Source organism: Mobula birostris, chromosome 12 (assembly GCF_030028105.1).
Source record: "Mobula birostris isolate sMobBir1 chromosome 12, sMobBir1.hap1, whole genome shotgun sequence".
NCBI lineage: Eukaryota > Metazoa > Chordata > Chondrichthyes > Myliobatiformes > Myliobatidae > Mobula > Mobula birostris.
The window spans coordinates 29,428,953-29,447,092 of record NC_092381.1 but is presented as its reverse complement, the minus strand read 5'-3'; the positions used below and the strand labels follow the sequence as shown (position 1 = coordinate 29,447,092).

At 41.2% G+C, this 18,140-nt stretch overlaps 1 protein-coding gene across 1 annotated transcript in view; it reads right to left on the bottom strand.

The window, feature by feature from the left end:
* szt2 (SZT2 subunit of KICSTOR complex) overlaps positions 1–18,140 on the bottom strand; it is a 270,175-nt gene that overhangs the window by 234,780 nt on the left and 17,255 nt on the right. The window contains exons 5-9 of the mRNA XM_072273538.1: positions 8,384–8,515; positions 3,895–4,057; positions 2,410–2,516; positions 2,111–2,321; positions 1,844–2,014 (exon numbers count right to left, since the gene is read on the bottom strand). Coding sequence (XP_072129639.1) covers positions 1,844–2,014; positions 2,111–2,321; positions 2,410–2,516; positions 3,895–4,057; positions 8,384–8,515 — 784 coding nt within the window. The remainder of the gene's footprint in view (positions 1–1,843; positions 2,015–2,110; positions 2,322–2,409; positions 2,517–3,894; positions 4,058–8,383; positions 8,516–18,140) is intronic.

The following is an 18,140-nucleotide window of genomic DNA, read 5'->3' as shown; positions in this document are numbered from 1 at the left end:
TATGAAGCAATGGTCTAAAATTCCTCCTTGCTATTGTGCAAGTCTAATCAGCAGCTACAAGAAACGTTTGGTGGAGGTTATTGCTGCTAAAGGAAGTTCTACCAGTTATTAAATACAAGAGTTCACATACGTTTTCCAGCCCGGACTGCAAATGATTAAACAATGTGTTCAATAAAGACATGAAAAGTACAATTGTTTGTGTGTTATTAGTTTAGGCAGGTTCCTTAAGGTTATCTGGGGGTGGTAATGGGGACAACCTCCCACTACTTATTAAATGCTCCCAATGGCATGTGTCTCAAATAGCCTCTGACAATCAAGTCCAGCTCCTGGACTTCATGTGTGGCTTAGCTACTAAGCCCGGCAGAACTGTTTCTACTGACAGGACAAGGGGCAAAGGCATTTTACTGACACCTTAAAACCAATTGCTTCGGGCAGATGGGGCTCGTCTGCTATGGTTGGCAGCTCATCTAGGAGAAAACAAAACCTGTGATCTCACTGCCTTGTGGCTATACCCACTCATGGGGAAAGCTTTGGGAGTAAACCCAGAAGGAAGAATCCAGACCTGGAGCCCCTAAGGCAATTCTACGTTAAGTACAGCGCTGACTGGCAATTCCTCCGACACTGCTGGTACCAAACTGCATTGGTCTCCACCATTCCTTTGGGCTCATCAGATGATTGGAGCGGTAGAGCTTGCTATATGAGCAACAGCTTACTCCCCATATCGTACTGCCCAGGCTTGAGTATCTTGACAGCTAGGTCAAGACCTGACTGATGAAGGCCTCACTCAGTCAGTTTAAGCAGACTGTGTTTGTCTATTATTGTCACTTAAATGAAGATCAGACCATGAGTAATTAATGGAGAAAAGCTGGTAATTGCAAAGGGTTCACAGACTTTTTCCTGCAACTATATACTGTCGAATGAAACAGCATTTCTCTGGACCATGGTATAAAGCACTGTAGTACACATAACACACAATATTCCTCTTTGTCTCTGTTGTAAAGTGACATCCTCGTATTCTAGCCCTCTGATCCTCAACTCCCCCAGTATTGCAAACATACTCTCCACACCCATTATATCTTGGCCCTTCAATAGGTTTCAATGTGATCCCCTTTCATTCTTCTAAACTCCAGTGAGTATAGGCCCAGAGGCATCAAATGTTCAGTTGGAGTAGCTTTGGTAAGTAAATGCATTTTGTAATTCATATATACTGCTTTGACAGTACAATGGCAATGAAGGGAAGAAATACTTAGATTTTTGAACCAGGGATCAATTAAGTGGGCTACCTTGTCATTGATGGCATTGAGGTTGTTGCCAGGCAGGCAGAGAGTATGCCATCACAATCCAACATATCTCCTGATGTCTTGGCTTCACAGAACAAGGGCATGAATTAAAATGAATTGAATTGATTCCCTAACATAACAAAATCTTACTCAAGATCGTTGGATTAAGAAGAGAAAATGGACAAAAAAATTAAAATTCAGATTATTTGCGGGGAAAAAAGCAAGGTTTCAATCTTTTCAACACACTGATATTTTATGATGTGCTAGATGAAAACCATATCTTTCTATAGCTGAATCACAAAGTCATAACTTCTTGATCAGAAACGCCTTCATCAACTCATTGAGTTGAAGACAAACTCAGCAGATCTCAAATGTGAAGTCCAACTCAATGAGTTTTGCCTTGACAATGGCAGCACACATCTATGATCATACCACCACAAATTCTTCCTGCACTCCCAACACACAAAGTCACACAAATCAATCTATCCCATCCTGTTCCTCTACTGTATCTTGTCAAGCCAATGCCTTCTATGATGGTTTGACCTTTAACAGTGTTTATTTACCTTTCGTGATATTAAGTTCCTTCACAGTGTAGCCCTCCCGCAATCTTACAGACACTACACTGGTAAGGTCTGCGTGCACCTCATTCTCAGCATGTTTCTTTCGTCTCATGGCCAGGGCAGGATTACTACTGGCAGACACTAGGTGTTCATTGAACAGTTTGTGCTGAGACACTAGGTTTAAAGAGATAAAAAAACAAATCAGAACAAAATGACAAATTCCTAACAGAATTAGCAAATACCCTAAAAAACCTCTGCCGATATACTTGCCACAGTAATACTCTGGGTTCATGGACTCTCCGGGTCTCAAGAAGCTGTACAACAGGAACGCTTTGTGATATGCATTCATGTTCAGGCTACTTTCAGTAATTTCTGGGCATGTAGACATATAAGAGCCAAATGTCGCCATGGCAATGAACTTCATTAGTTCCAAGTTTGGTACATAACCAAAGCTGCAGTCATAGGAGTACACACCTCCAACCTACAAAGAGGAAAGCAATGTTTATACCACACATAAGCAGCCAACCATACTGAGGTCAAAAACATCAGTTTGAATAAAAAAGGGTCACCTGTATAAAGGAACAGGCAATCATGCCACAGCGTAGCTGGTTTAACAGTGTTTCACATACTCCAATATCGGGTACACTTGTTACACCATCAGTAATGATTATTATACCTGCAAAAGAAGCAAGTCCAATCAGTGGGAACACTAGAAGAACAATGCACTGATGTCACACAGATCAACTGCAAAAAACTATGATATAATATTATTTTAAACTATTATTTTGCTTTTCATTTAAGTTCATGATTCAGGCAAATTTCATTACTAGATGAATGGTTAACTGTAATGGTCTAAAAATTTCACAATAACAAGAACAAAACAAAAACATAGGGAAGCCATCACATTTTAATTCAGCTAGAATTAATCTAGGAGGCTGTTTCCTGTTCAAATATCAATTCATTGTTCACCTAATGGAAAATTAGCAATAGCCATTCAACAAGAGCAAAGACCGCTGAATTTCTCTATCACAAATATGAAATGTCCTCTTCCCCATTGAGGATTTGAGGATACATTAAATTTAAGAGATTCTACCAGCATTTATTTTTGCTGTTGTTCTGTTCTTCAGGTTTCCTCTCACCCGTGAACCATTTCTTCATTGTCAACCTATCTTCATTCCTGGCATTCTTCAGCCATAGTTATGTAAACATACAGAGATTGCTCCACCCGTCCAATATGGCTATATCAATGGAAATCCAAGGCTGTACCATTCAACCATTCTGGTATGTCACTACAATGCATTCTGTGGCCACTATTAGACACCTCCCGTATCTAATAAAGTGGCTACAGAGTGTATATCCATGGCCTTCTGCTGCTGTAGCACATCCACTTCAAGGTTTGAAGTGCTGTGCATTCAGAGATGCTCCTCTGCACACCACTGTTGTAACATGTAGTTATTTGAGTTGCTGCCACCTTCCAGTTAGCTTGAAACATTCTAGCCATTCTCCTCCGACCTTTCTCATAAATGAGGTATTTTCGCTGACACACAGAATGCTACTCACTGGATGGTTTTTGTTTTATGCACCACTCCCTGTAAATTCCAGGGACTGTTGTGCGTGAAAATCCCAAGAGATCAGCAGTTTCCAAGATACTCAAACTAGTCATTCCACAGTCAAAGTCACTTAAATCACATTTCTCACCTATTCTGTCTGGTCTGCATAACAAGTGAACCTCTTGACCAAGTCTGCATGCTTTATGCATTGAGTTGCTGCCACATGATTGGCTGAACAGATATTTACACTAATGAACAGGTATACAGTTGTACCTAATAAAGTGGCCATTGAGTATATACAAACATCCAGAGATTGTCCCACCCTCCAAATAGGCCTGTAACAATGGAAATTCAAGATTGTGTACCATTCAACCACTCTGGTATGTAGCTGAAATATATCAAATGGTTGAGATCTGGGACAAACAACAGGATTTAGAGGCAGCAATAGATTGTTTCAGGATTTAAACACCAGCTAATAAGACACATTACTGCCAAAATACTAACCCGCACTAGAGTTGGATGGCAGTAACTGAAGAGCAAGAATGCCATTGCGGATCATGTTGACAAGCCCCATATCAGATGTTACCATGGAAAAAGCTATCTTCCGTGAAGAATGATCATAAAGAACATCAGCAGTATCACCTTGGGATAAAGTCGTCCGATCAGACTGCAATTACAAGACAAAATTGGTAAATTTATTTTTAAAAAAAGAAAATTAGTTAAATATAAGCGAAAGAAGGATTAAAGACCTCTGCAATCAAAACTTATTTGTAATCTTGTAGGGCAATTCTATGCACTATCTTCCCTGTGGCAAAAGTGCCTGCTCTGAAGTACATCCTTCACAGATCTGAGATTGAGTTCAATGTAGTTAAACAACCAGAGTAATCTGGAAGCCTGGACTAAAAATCCAGAAATACTACTTCAAAGCAAATCGCCACCATGGTGAAACATATATTCACTTACTATTATGAAATATACAAAAAAAAAGCAATCCAATGACTACAAAGTAAGGTGTTAACAAAAAGACATTGATAGGATGCAAAACTGGGCTGAGAAGTGGAACCCAGATAAGTGTGAAGTAGTTCATTTTGGTAGGTCAAATATGATGGCGGAATATAGCATTAATGGTAAGACTCTTGGCAGTGTGGAGGATCAGAGGGATCTTGGGGTCCAAGTCTACAGGACCTTCAAAGCAGATGCGCAGGTTAACTGGTTAAGAAGGTGTACGGTGTATTGCCCTTCATCAATAGTGGAACTGAATTGAGGAGCCGAGAGGTTATGTTGCAGCTATATAGGAGCCTGGTTAGACCCCACTTGGAGTACTGTGCTCAGTTCTGGTCGCCTCACCACAGGAAGGATGTGGAAGTCATTGAAAGGGTGCAGAGGAGATTTACAAGGATGTTGCCTGGTTTGGGGAGCATGCCTTATGAGAATAGGTTGAATGAACTCAGCCTTTTCTCCTTGGAGCAGCAGAGGATGAGAGGTGACTTGATAAAGGTGTGTAAGATGATGAGAGGCATTGATCGTGTGGATAGTCAGAGGCTTTTTCCCAGAGCTGAAATGGTTGCCACAAGAGGACACAGGTTTAAGGTGCTGGGGAGTAGGTTCAGAGGAGATGTGAGGGGTAAGTTTTTTTACTCAGAGAGTGGTGAGTGCGTGGAATGGGCTGCCAGCAACAGTGGTGGAGGCGGATACGATAGGGTCTTTTAAGAGACTTTTAGAAAGGTACATGAAGCTTAGTAAAATAGAGGGCTATGGGTAAGCCCAGTAATTTCTAAGGGCAGGACATGTTCGGCACAACTCTGTGGGCCAAAGGGCCTGTATTGTGCTGTAGGTTTTCTATGTTTCTAAAATCAATCTGGTTCACTAATGTCCTTTAGAAGATCCATTATCTCTATCAAGCCTGACCTACACATCACTGCGGTTGACTCCTGACTGTTGGACAACTATCATCAATACATTCAAACAGAAAAACTATAAAAAATATCTAGGATAGATCAAGGTACTGAAGTGAGATGCAACAAAAAAATGCTCTCATCCTAATAAACCTTGCAATATCCAACTGAGAGCATCTGGGGTACTGGTGATTCAGATTGGAAGAACTGGCAAGTAACTGACCTTCATGGAATCATACCTTGCACAGTCAGACAGCAGTAACAAATCTAGCAGCGCGGCTGCCTCACAGTTCCAAAGACCTGGGTTCAACCCTGACTGTGTGAAAGTTGCACGGATGATTCCTGAGTGCTACAGTTTATTCCCAGCTCCAAAAGATGTGCGGGTTGGCCAGTTAATTGGCCAGAGAAAATTGCCTTTGGTGCGTACATGAGTGGTAGAATCTGGCAGGGTTGAATTATACAATGGGATTAACGTACTATTAGTTTAAAATGGATACTTGATAGTCGCTGTGGATTTGATGTGTTGAAGGGCCTCTTTCAAAGCTGTATTCAATAACAGTGTGTTGAACATTTTCAACAAAACCAAAAATGACTGGAGGGTGCAACCTTGACTCCAGAGCTCAGGAAGTATCTGAAAATTATGTTAAAAATGAGAAAGGAACCATTGTCTTAGCTGATGAATCACTGCTCCTCGACGTTGAATGATACTTGGAAGAGCAAAGAATGCTCTCTGAATGCGTAAATGCAATACCCATAACCAAGAATGGGCTTAACAGTGCCATCAATAACCCAGCTGGTCAAGCCTTGAACAAAGTTGTCAGACTAAATCTTGAACAGCAGTAATTGATTCAACATGAGGGATCTCTAATATCTCCAATCTATCTGTTGTAGGTGCATCTGTTCATGACCTTTTTGGTTAAAGCAACCACTGGATAATCCTTATGGAAACTAAGTCTCATCTTCACACCTCCATCATTTTATGTAGCACAACACTCATGTTAAATAGAATGGACTGAACAGATCCAAGTTCAAAGTAAAATATGGGATTGGGACATCTATGAGGAACTTGTAAACCATAAGAGCAGTAGACATGTACACCACCACATGCAAGATCTGACATAATTCAGGAATGACTGTAAATGATATTTAACATTCTAGCTATAAGTACATGTCAATGACCACCTCCAACATGCAAGAGTCTAACAACCTACATTCACAATATTGCCTTCACCAAATCTCCCTCATGAAGAATCACTATAGATTAGATATTCAACTGAACCAACCATGTAAATGCCATGGCCACAAACACAAGTACAGTCATCTGGAGCACATGATATCCCAAAGCTTATCCACCACATACAAGGCACCACAGGAGCAGGATAGAGTGTTCGCCCATTGGCTGGAGAAGCAGAGCTTCAACACCACTCAAGTAGCTGCACCTCATCCTGGATAACACTGCCTGCTTGACCTCATCTGCCACCCAAAATATTCAGTCCCTTTGTCACTGTTGCAAAATGGCTTTAGTGCACATCATCTACAAAATGCAATGAGGTTACTTGCCTGACAGTATACACAACCTGTGTTCCCTGCCAATGGAAAAGAGGGCAATTGGCACAAAGAAACACTACAAATGCAAGTCTTTCTCCAAGTTACAAACTATCCCCACTTGGAACTATGTGACTCACTCTTCAAAAAAAATGCTAGGTCAAAATCCTGGAACTCCCTATTCAACACTGCTGTAGAGTAGTTTACCAGGATTGGAGTTGTTCAGAAACGCAGTTCACAACTACCTTCTCAATGGAAATTAGTGATGGGATATAAAAGCTAGCTTTGCTAACAATGCTAAGATCTTAAAGCAGTTAAATAACTAAAAATGTTTTTTTTTAAATTGGAAGTTTTTCTTAACTTGCTGGTCTAAGAATGAAGCAGCACAGTATAGGATGAAAACACACACATGATGCAAGAGGAACTCAGCAGGCTAGGCACCTTCTATGGAAAAGAGTAAACAGTCGACATTTCAGGCCAAGACCTTTCATCACGATGGGTCTCAGCCCGAAACGTCGATTGTTTACTCCTTTCCATCATTGCTACCTGAGCTACTAAGTTCCTCTGGCATTTTCTGTGTGTTGCTTGGATTGCCAGCATCTGCAGATTTTCTCTTGCTTGTAGTATAGGAAGGCATTCAGGCCACTGAATCACCAGTTACTCTCAGAATAGTCCCTACATTGCACATTCACACTTATTTCCCTGTAACCAGAACACTGGAACTACCACAAAGTTACAAGACAGGGAAAATTCAAGAGACAGCATTCAAAGTCAGGATCAAATCCAAACTGCTGCAGCTGCGCAGCCGCAGCACAAACTGCTGCACCACTGTGCCATCTTGCTACACAATGACCAATACACTCAATGCTTTCACTTTCTGGTTATAGCATATGGTGTAATATTTCACGAGACATCTTCATTCACATGTTATGAGGTTTGGATAATGGGAACGGAGAGATAACTTGGAATAGAATGAATTTTCATGCATTACCTAATCAGGAAATATTACTTCTTAATTTACAATGTTTCCCTTCCATCTTAGATTTGAGGAAATAACCTCAGTATACTACTTCATTTTGTATACCTCATTCAAAAGTAACACACAGATTACAAAGGTCAACAGTAAGCACTCAAAGTTCAAAGTAAATATTATTAGCAAAGTACATATATGTCACCATATACAACCCCACGAATCATTTTCTTGTGGACATAACTCAACAAATCGATAAAATAATAACTATAACAGAATCAATGAAAGACCGCCCAACTAGGGTATTCAACCAGAGTGCAGAACACAACAAACAGCAAATGCAAAAAGATGAAATAACAATATAAATAAATAAACAACAAATATCAAGAACAAGATATGAAGGGTCCTCGAAAGCGAGTCCACTGTTTGTGGGAACATTTCAATGATAGGGCAAGTATACTAGTCCCTTTGCTACACTGACATACAATTTTCATTTTAGTCTAGCCTCTCAAAGATTGCTAATCAGCATGAAATGCATGGGACCACATTATGCAATTACTCTTTCTTTCCCTGAGATACTGACCTGTGCCCTGGGCTTGTAATGTTGTTGGAGAACTTCAGCTACATTGTTTTCAAATGCACGTAATTGCTGATATATATTCTGACGAAAAGCTTCTAAATTGGCTTGATCCAACAGACAGCCTTGAACCAGGACCTATGATAAACAATGATAATATTCAGTGGTAAGAATATTTGCTACATACAGGTACCATCAGCAGAGCTGGGATAGACTCATGTAACAATGGATAATCAATTAGCTTGGCCAAGCTGCTTAATATAATGTGTGTCTTATGCAAATTAAATGTGAGAACCAATCCATAAATGGAACACTCCAGAAGTTGAAAAACTGAAAAAAATGCAGAAAATGTTGGAAGTATTTAGAAGGTGGAGAGTTAACATTTCAGGTTGATAACCTTGTATGAAACTGGGAAAACTTAGAACTAAAACAAGTTTTAAGTGGCAAAGTAAGGGGAAAGCGGCAGAGAAAACAAAGGGAAAGTCTGTGGGACACATGTGACAGCTGTGCTAGCTAGGAGGATGATATGGGACTTATTATTCAACATCTCTGGAAGGACTACAAATAGATGGCAAATTAAATTTGAAATTTTCAGAAGTGAAACAAACTGAATACTAGAAGTGTTTGATACAAGGGTATACTGAGGTAGACAATGATCTGAAATTATTAAATTATCTAACATAAGCTGGGAGAACTGTTTGTTACCTTCCAATAAGGCATATTACACTCTTCTGGATTCAACAATGAATTGAATAATTTCAAATTAAAAACCATCTTAGTCTTGTATTTCATACTTCCGGTGTTCATTTTTTTTTCATTTTTCCTTTTCTGGTAACTTAAGATTTCATCACCTTCACCAGACGTGCCTCTTTTGTTATTCACTATTGTTTATAATTTTTCCAAATGCATATCATCATCACCACCACTTGAATGAAACAATCTCTTCTGACCTCTGCTTTATCACATCTATCTCGTTAGGTTGTTTCACCATCCTTTTGCTGCAACATACCACTAGTTTTATTTCTCACTTTTCCTGGTTCAGGTAAGCAGAACTGTTTCGCTCCACAAAGACCTCTCAGCACTGGGTATTTTCATTTGAGAAATTATATGATCTGAAATGGTGATTTGATCTGACTTGTTGAATCCGTATCAAGCTCTCCCACTTTAGTGAGACAATAGTTTCATGCCAGCTTGTACTCCTTTCCCCCATCTTCTTATTCTGGCTTCTGCCCTCTTCCAGTCCTGACGAAGGGTCCCAGCCCAAAATGTCGATTGTTTATTCTTCTCCATAGATGCTGCCTGACTTACTGAGTTCCTCTGGCGTGTGTTGCTCAAGTTTGGCAGAATCTGCAAGATCTCTCGCGTTTATAGTAGTTTAAGTACATCTTTAATATTGTTTTAAATGCATCTAAATAGTGTAGGTAGGAACCATACTCCACAGTAGAAATCTAGGATTTGCATTCTTTGTTATTTGTAATAATTCAATTTGTTGCTTTAACTAGACTGGTTCCAACAAAATAAGTGTTGGCAATCAGAACTTTCATCGTGACCACCTACACTGGATCTTAACTGCTCCAAATGCAAGTGTTGTATCGTTGTGCATTGAAAAACAGCCTCATCTACATTAAAGCAAAGTGGTATCACTACCTCAGGTATTTTGTTTACTATTATTGGATTCAGCATTTTTACTGAACTGGACTGACTAATTGTTCGTTTGTCATAAGAGAAGAGCATAAACATACTGCATTTATAAAACACAGAAATCTACAGCGCACTACAGGCCCTTTGGCCCATAATGTTGTGCCGACCATGTAACCTATTCCAGAAAATGCTTAGAATTACCCTAACACATAGCTCTCTATTTTTCTAAGTTCCATGTACCTATCTAAGAGTCTCTTAAAAGACCCTATTGTATCCGCCTCTACCACTGTCGCCGGTAGTGCATTCCACAAACCCATCACCCTCTGTATGAAAAACTTATCCCTGACATCCCCTCTGTACCTACTTCCAAACACCTTAAAACTGTACCCCCTCGTTTTAGTCACTTTAGTCCTGGGAAAAAGCCTCTGGCTATCCACACGATCAATGCCTCTTATCATCATATACACCTCTGTCAGGTCACCTCTTATCCTCCATTGCTCCAAGGAGAAAAGGCCAAGTTCACTCAACCTATTCTCATAAGGGACACTCTCCAATCCAGGCAACATACTTGTAAATCACCTCTGCACTCTTCCTGTAGTGTCCACGTCCTTCCTGTAGTGAGGTGACCACAACTGAACACAGTAATCCAAGTGGGGTCTGACCATGATCTTATACAGCTGTAACATTACCTCATGGCTCTTGAACTCATTCTCACGGTCGATGAATGCCAACATGCCATACACCTTCTTACCAACTCTGTCAACATGCACAGTAGCTTTGAGTGTCCTATGGACATAGACCCCAAGATCTCTCTGATCCTCCACACTGGTCTTACTATATTCTGTCTTCAAATTTGACCTACCAAAATGAACCACTTCACACTTATCTGGGTTGAACTCCATCTGCCACTTATACATCCTTGACAGAAGAATGAGAAGTAATCTCACTAAAGCATACAAAATCCTTAAGGGCCTGGAACAGGGTAGGTATGGGGAAGATTTGTCTCTTAGCTAAAGTATTCAGAACAGGGGTCAAGCAAAAAAAAAGATAGTTGGCCATCTAGCAAAAAGTCCAGAAGAAATTTCTTTTGCTGGGAAGTGATCAATCTTTGGAATTGTTCACCTGAGAGCCCCATGGAGATTAATACACAGTCAGAAAATTTTAGGTCTTTTTGGTTTATAATTGGGATCGGTTGTTTATTATTGTCACATTTACAATACAGAGAAAAGTTTGCCTTGCAAACTGCTCATACAGATCAAATCACTACAGTGATTTAAGGGAAAAGGTAAAGTAATAACAATGCAGAATAAAGTGTAAAAGCTACAGAGAAATGCAGTGCAGGTAAACTATAAAGTGCAAGATCATAACAAGGTAAATTATGAGGTTACAGACACAAGGAAGTCTGCAGATGCTAGAATAAGAATCCATCTTGTACAAGAAGTGCATTCAAGAGTCTTATAACAGTGGAAATTAAGCTATCCTTGAGCCTGGTAGTATGTAGCTTCTGCCAGATGGTGAAGGGAACTGTCAGTGATTATTTTGGAGATATGAAATTATAGATTGCAGATATCAATTAAAATGAGAACCAGTCTTTGGGAAAAAAGTTCCTAATAGTTATTGATGGAGAATTTTTCATCTAGTGTACGCTGCCGTGTTCTTCAGATTGACTGTAAATGAACAAAATCAGCACAGACACCAAGTGCAGATAATGGACTGACTTCATAATACCTTCATTTTCATTGTAACATTCAAGATTATTCTCGATACCTTCAAATTCTTTGTGGTTCCTAACTTGTTAAAGAAGTGAAATAGTTTCATTTTCACACCCGGCTGTTCTGGCATCTCCAGGACTGAATGCTTGAAACCACAGTGAGCAAAACGGTTCTGAATTGCCTTATTGCTTATTTATCGCCAGCTATCAATGACAAGCATCAGTGCTTTTTGAACACAAACACGTACAACTGATGCCATTTAAAAACTGTTCGCTCTAAGCACGGTGTAGTGTCTAATGGCCACACAAATGCACGCAATTAATATCAGTTAGAACCTGTTCGGCAAGTCTTCAGCTCCAGTTAAAAGCAGCATTGTGTCCCAAATAAATGAAGGGAATCCCAGGAATTTTCGTAATTAGTTCTTATTCTTTAAGAGTTATCCCAAAAAAGTGACTGTCCTGATTAATGGATGGCCCAATTAAGCAGAATCCACTGCATTTGTATTTACTGTGTTTTATTATTATTGTGTTCCTTACCTTTGTGTTTATTTTTTGTGCTGCATTGGATCCAGAGTAACAATTATTTGGTTGTCCTTTACACTTGTGTACTGGAAATGACATTAAACAATATTGAATCTTGATATCCCCACCACCAAATGCAGTTTTCGACAGGTCTGTTTTGTCAGCTAATTTTCTGGATAGTTGTATACTCAGGAAGCCATCCCTCAACACTGTACAAGAGAGATATATTTTGAATATCTGAGAGTTTATGCTCAGAGAAGTCAGACCAGCTACTAGCATTGAATATTCAAAGGGGTTTGGAGAAGGACGTCTGAGATCGGAGTGGGAGTGTGGCGAAGCCATTTTGATTTTTTCTTTTTCTCATCGGAGTTAAGAGAGGCAGGACTGCGCAGGCATGTGATGTCAGGCAGTGAAGCATGAAAGATTTAAAAGGAACACAGCTGTATACAGCGGGTAGTGTCGTTTTGCGGGCAGCGGAGTGAGCCAGGAGTAGAGTGAAGGCTTAAGGGCCTTGGCTCAACGGGCTTACGCGGAAACAGGCCAGGCAAAGTAGGTTTGGTTTTCAATTTTCCATGTTACTTGAGGAAAGGGGGAAGTATGAGCGTGAGGGCAGCTTGCTGTTCTCAGTGTCGGATGTGGGAAGTCCTGAAGTCTCCTAGCCTCCCGGACGGCCACATCTGCGCCAGGTGCACCAAGCTGCAGCTCCTAAGGGACTGTGTTAGGGAACTGGAGCTGCAGCTCGACGACCTTCGTCTGGTCAGGGAGAGTGAGGAGTTCATAGAGAGGAGTTACAGGCAGGTGGTCCACCGGGGCCACGGGAGGCAGTTAAGTGGGTCACAGTTAGGAGGGGGAAGGGGAGGAGTCAGGTACTAGAGAGTACTCCAGTGGCTGTGCCCTTTGACAATAAGTACTCCTGTTTGAGTACTGTTGGGGGGGGACAGCTTACCTGGGGGAAGTAACAGTGGCCATGCCTCTGGCACAGAGTCCAGCCCTATAGCTCAAAAGGGTAGGGAAAGGAAGAGGACGGCAGTAGTAATAGGGGACTCGATAGTTAGGGGGTCAGATAGGCGATTCTGTGGACGCGGTCAGGAGACCTGGATGGTAGTTTGCCTCCCTGGTGCCAGGGTCTGGAATGTTTCTGATCACGTCCAAGATATCCTGAAGTGTAAGGGTGAGGAGCCAGAGGTCATGGCACATATAGGTACCAATGACATAGGTAGGAAAAGGGAAGAGGTCCTGAAAGGAGAATATAGGGAGTTAGGAAGGGAGTTGAGAACAAGGACCGCAAAGGTAGTAATCTCAGGATTACTGCCTGTGCCACGCGACAGTGAGAGTAGGAATGCAATGAGGTGGAAGATAAATGCGTGGCTGAGGGATTGGAGCGGGGGGAGGGATTCAAGTTTCTGGATCATTGGGACCTCTCTTGGCGCAGGTGTGACCTACAAAAAGGACGGGTTGCAGTTGAATCCTAGGGGGACCAATATCCTGGCGGGGAGATTTGCGAAGGCTACTGGGGAGACTTTAAACCAGAAACCAGGGGTGGGAATCAAATTGAAGAGACTAGGAGAGAGGAGATCAGGTCACAAATAGAGAAACCTAGTAGACAGTGTGTGTGGGAGGATAGGCAGGGGACAGAGAACGGGAGCACTCAGACCGAGGATGTAGCGGAGAAGGAAGAAAAAGGTAACAAAGTTGTTTGCACCTGTAGGGATAAACAGAGAGTAAGAGGTGGAGAGTTTCTTAAATGCATCTATTTTAATGCTAGGAGCATTGTAAGAAAGGTGGATGAACTTAGAGCAGCAGTCCCCAATCACTGGGCCGCGGACTGGTAGTGGGCCGCAAAGCATGTGCTACCAGACTGCAAGGAGTCAGCTGCACCTTTCCTCATTCCCTGCCACGCACCGTTGAACTTGAACATAGGGTTGCCAACTGTCCCGTATTTGCCGGGACATCCCGTATATTGGGCTAAATTAGTTTGTCCCATAAGGGACCGCCCTTGTCCTGTATTTCCCCCGCTAAGGTACAGCGTTCTTATGAAAGCTTTCGTGCCGAAATGGCGTAAAGCGAAGAAGCAATTACCATTAATTTATATGGGAAAAAATTTTAAAGCGTTCCCAGACCCAAAAAATAACCTACCATATCATACCAAAAAACACATAAAACCTAAACTAACACTAACATATAGTAAAAGCAGGAATGATATGATAAATACACAGCCTATATAAAGTAGAAATAATGTATGTACAGTATTGTGGGGAAGATGAAGGTAAAACTGATTTGTGGGGAAAAAAATTGGCACATACACGCATGCGCACATCACATGCGCACACAGGTGCCCGCGCAAGGCTTCGTGGTCATGGTAGTCTTTCCTGGGGTAAGGGGTCCCGGGATTTGACTGCTACTTTTGTCCCTTATTTGGGAGAGAGAAAGTTGGCAACCCTAACTGTAAAAGACATGTTGAAATGAGTTTAACCCTACTTAAACACCACCCCCACCCCCCCCCGGTCGGCCGGTCCGCAAGAATATTGCCAACATTAAACCGGTCCGCGGTGCAAAAGATGTTGGGGACCCCGGGCTTAGCGCATGGATTGATACCTGGAAATATGATGTTGTAGCTATTAGTGAAACATGGTTGCAGGAAGGGTGCAACTGGCAACTAAATATTCCTGGATTTCATTGTTTCAGGTGTGATAGAATCAGAGGGGCAAGGGAGGGAGGGGTTGCATTGCTTGTCAGAGAAAATATTACAGCGGTGCTTTGGCAGGATAGATAAGAGGACTCGTCTAGGGAGGCTATTTGGGTGGAATTGAGGAATGGAAAAGGTGTATTGATGCTTATAAGGGTGTGTTGTAGACCACCTAATAGGGACTGAGAATTGGAGGAGCAAATTTGTAAGGAGATAGCAGATATTTGTAGTAAGCACAAGGTTGTGATTGTGGGAGATTTTAATTTTCCACACATAGACTGGGAAGCCCATTCTGTAAAAGGGCTGGATGGTTTGGAGTTTGTCAAATGTGTGCAAGATAGTTTTTTGCAGCAATACAGAGGTACCAACTAGAGAAGGGCCAGTGTTGGATCTCCTGTTAGGGAATGAGATAGGTCAGGTGACGGAGGTATGTGTTGGGGAGCACTTCGGGTCCAGTGATCACAATGCCATTAGTTTCAATATAGTTATGGAGAAGGATAGGACTGGACCCAGGGTTGAGATTTTTGATTGGAGAAAAGCTAACTTTGAAGAGATGTGAAGGATTTAGAAGGAGTGGATTGGGACAATTTGTTTTATGGGAAGGATGTAATAGAGAAATAGAGGTCATTTAAAGGTGAAATTTTGAGGGTAGAGAATCTTTATGTTCCTGTTAGGTTGAAAGGAAAGGTTAAAAGTTTGAGAGATCCATGGTTTTCAAGGGATATAGGAAACTTGGTTCGGAAAAAGAGAGAGATCTACAATAAATATAGGCAGCTTGGAGTAAATGAGGTGCTCAAAGAATATAAAGAATGTAAAAGAATCTTAAGAAAGAAATTAGAAATGCTCAAAGATGAGGTTGCTTTGGCAAGTAAGGTGAAAATAAATCCAAAGAGTTTGTACAGTTTCTACAGGATATTCCCTAGGACCTTGAGGGAAGTTAGTGTGGAAATAGCAGGGGTTCTGACAGAAATATTTCAAATGTCATTAGAAACGGGGATGGTGCCAGAGGATTGGCGTATTGCTCATGTTGTTCCATTGTTTAAAAACGGTTCTAAGAGTAAACCTAGCAATTATCGGCCTGTGAGTTTGATGTCAGTGGTGGGTAAATTGATGGAAAGTATTCTTAGAGATGGTATATATAATTATCTGGATAGACAAGGTCAGATTAGGAACAGTCAACATGGATTTGTGCGTGGAAGGTCATGCTTGACAAATCTTATTGAATTTTTTGAAGAGGTTACTAGGAAAGTTGACGAGGGTAAAGCGGTTGATGTTGTCTATATGGACTTCAGTAAGGCCTTTGACAAGGTTCCACACAGAAGATTAGTTAGGAAGGTTCAATCGTTAGGTATTGTAAAATGGATTCAGCAGTGGCTGGATGGGAGACGCCAGACAGTAGTGGTGGATAACTGTTTGTCAGATTGGAGGCCGGTGTCTAGTGGTGTGTCTTAGGGATCTGTACCGGGTCCAATGTTGTTTGTCATATTCATGATCTGGATGATGGGGAGCTAAATTGGATGAGTGAGTATGCAGATGATACTAAGATAGGTAGAATTGTGGATAATGAAGTAGGTTTTCAAAGCTTGCAGAGAGACTTAGGCCAGTTAGAAGATTGGGCTGAAAGATGGCAGATGGAGATTAATGCTGATAAATGTAAGGTGCTACATTTTGGTAGGACTAATCAAAATAGGACATACATGGTAAATGGTAGGGCACTGAAGAACGCAGTAGAACAGAGGGATCTAGGAATAATGGTGCATAGTTCCCTGAAGGTGGAATCTCATGTGGATAGGGTGGTGAAGAAAGCTATTGGTATGCTGGCCTTTATAAATCAGAGCATTGAGTATAGGAGTTGGGACGTAATGTTGAAATTGTACAAGGCATTGGTAAGGCCAAATTGGGAGTATTGTATACAGTTCTGGTCACTGAATTATAGGAAAGATGTCAACAAAATTGAGAGGGTACAGAGAAGATTTACTAGAATGTTACCTGGGTTTCATCTCCTAAGTTACAGGGAAAGGTTGAACAAGTTGGGTCTTTATTCTTTGGAACGTAGAAGGTTGAGGGGGGCCTTGATAGAGGTATTTAAAATTATGAGGGGGATAGATAGCGTTGACGTGGATAGGTGTTTTCCATTGATAGTGGAGGAGATTCAAACAAGAGGACATGAGTTGAGAGTTAAAGGGCAAAAGTTTAGGGGTAACATGAGGGGGAACTTCTTTACTCAGAGAGTGGTAGCTGTGTGGAACGAGCTTCCAGCAGAAGTGGTTGAGGCAGGTTCAATGTTGTCATTTATAGTTAAATTGGATAGCTATATGGACAGGAAAGGAATGGAGGGTTATGGACTGAGTGCAGGTTGGTGGGATCAGGTTAGAGTAAGAGTTCAGCATAGACTAGAAGGGTCGAGATGGCCTGATTCCGTGCTGTAATTGTTATATGGTTATATATGGGTTTCGCTAGGTGGGATCTGCTAGCATTGTAAATATGCAATTCCACAAAGTTATTGGTCTATATATAAAATGTTAAAGTTAAATAGGTGATTATAGCTGTAGTAACCATTTATTGATGCCTTTGTGTTCAAAAAATATAAAACATTGTTTAAAAATAACTAGATTCTCTCCAGATTCTGTCTAGAATTCTCTCAATATTCTACTGTTTTGAGTAAAGCCTTTTATATCTCATTTAGAGCTTCCATGTGGCTCAGTTTAGTTAGTCACACAGGAACCACGGGATATGCGGTTAGTGCAGGAAAGTGGTGCTAGGGGAAAAGATTAGCCATGATTTTTTGAAAAGCAGAGTAGGTGCAGCAGGTGCATGGTCTGTTCCTGCCTCTGCTCCTTTCATTCTTATGAGAGGAGATAAAGATTAGTCAGCATATGAAAGTAGTTAAAACATACGCATCAGTCATTCATATACGTGTTTCTGCCTAAGAAACATCAACAAATGCTCCGGCAAGTTCCAACAAATGAACTGTGGACCACATTCTGATTGTGTGCATCATCCCCTGGTTTGGAGGCTCCAATGCACAGGATCACAAGAGGCTGTACAGGGTTGTAGACTCAACCAGCTCCCTCACAAATATAAGCCTCCCCACCATCAAGGAATCTTGCCTATGCCTGAAGAAGGCAGAATCCCTCATCATCCAGGATGTGCCCTTTTCTCATTGCTACCTACAGGGAGGAGGCACAGGAGCCTGAAGACTC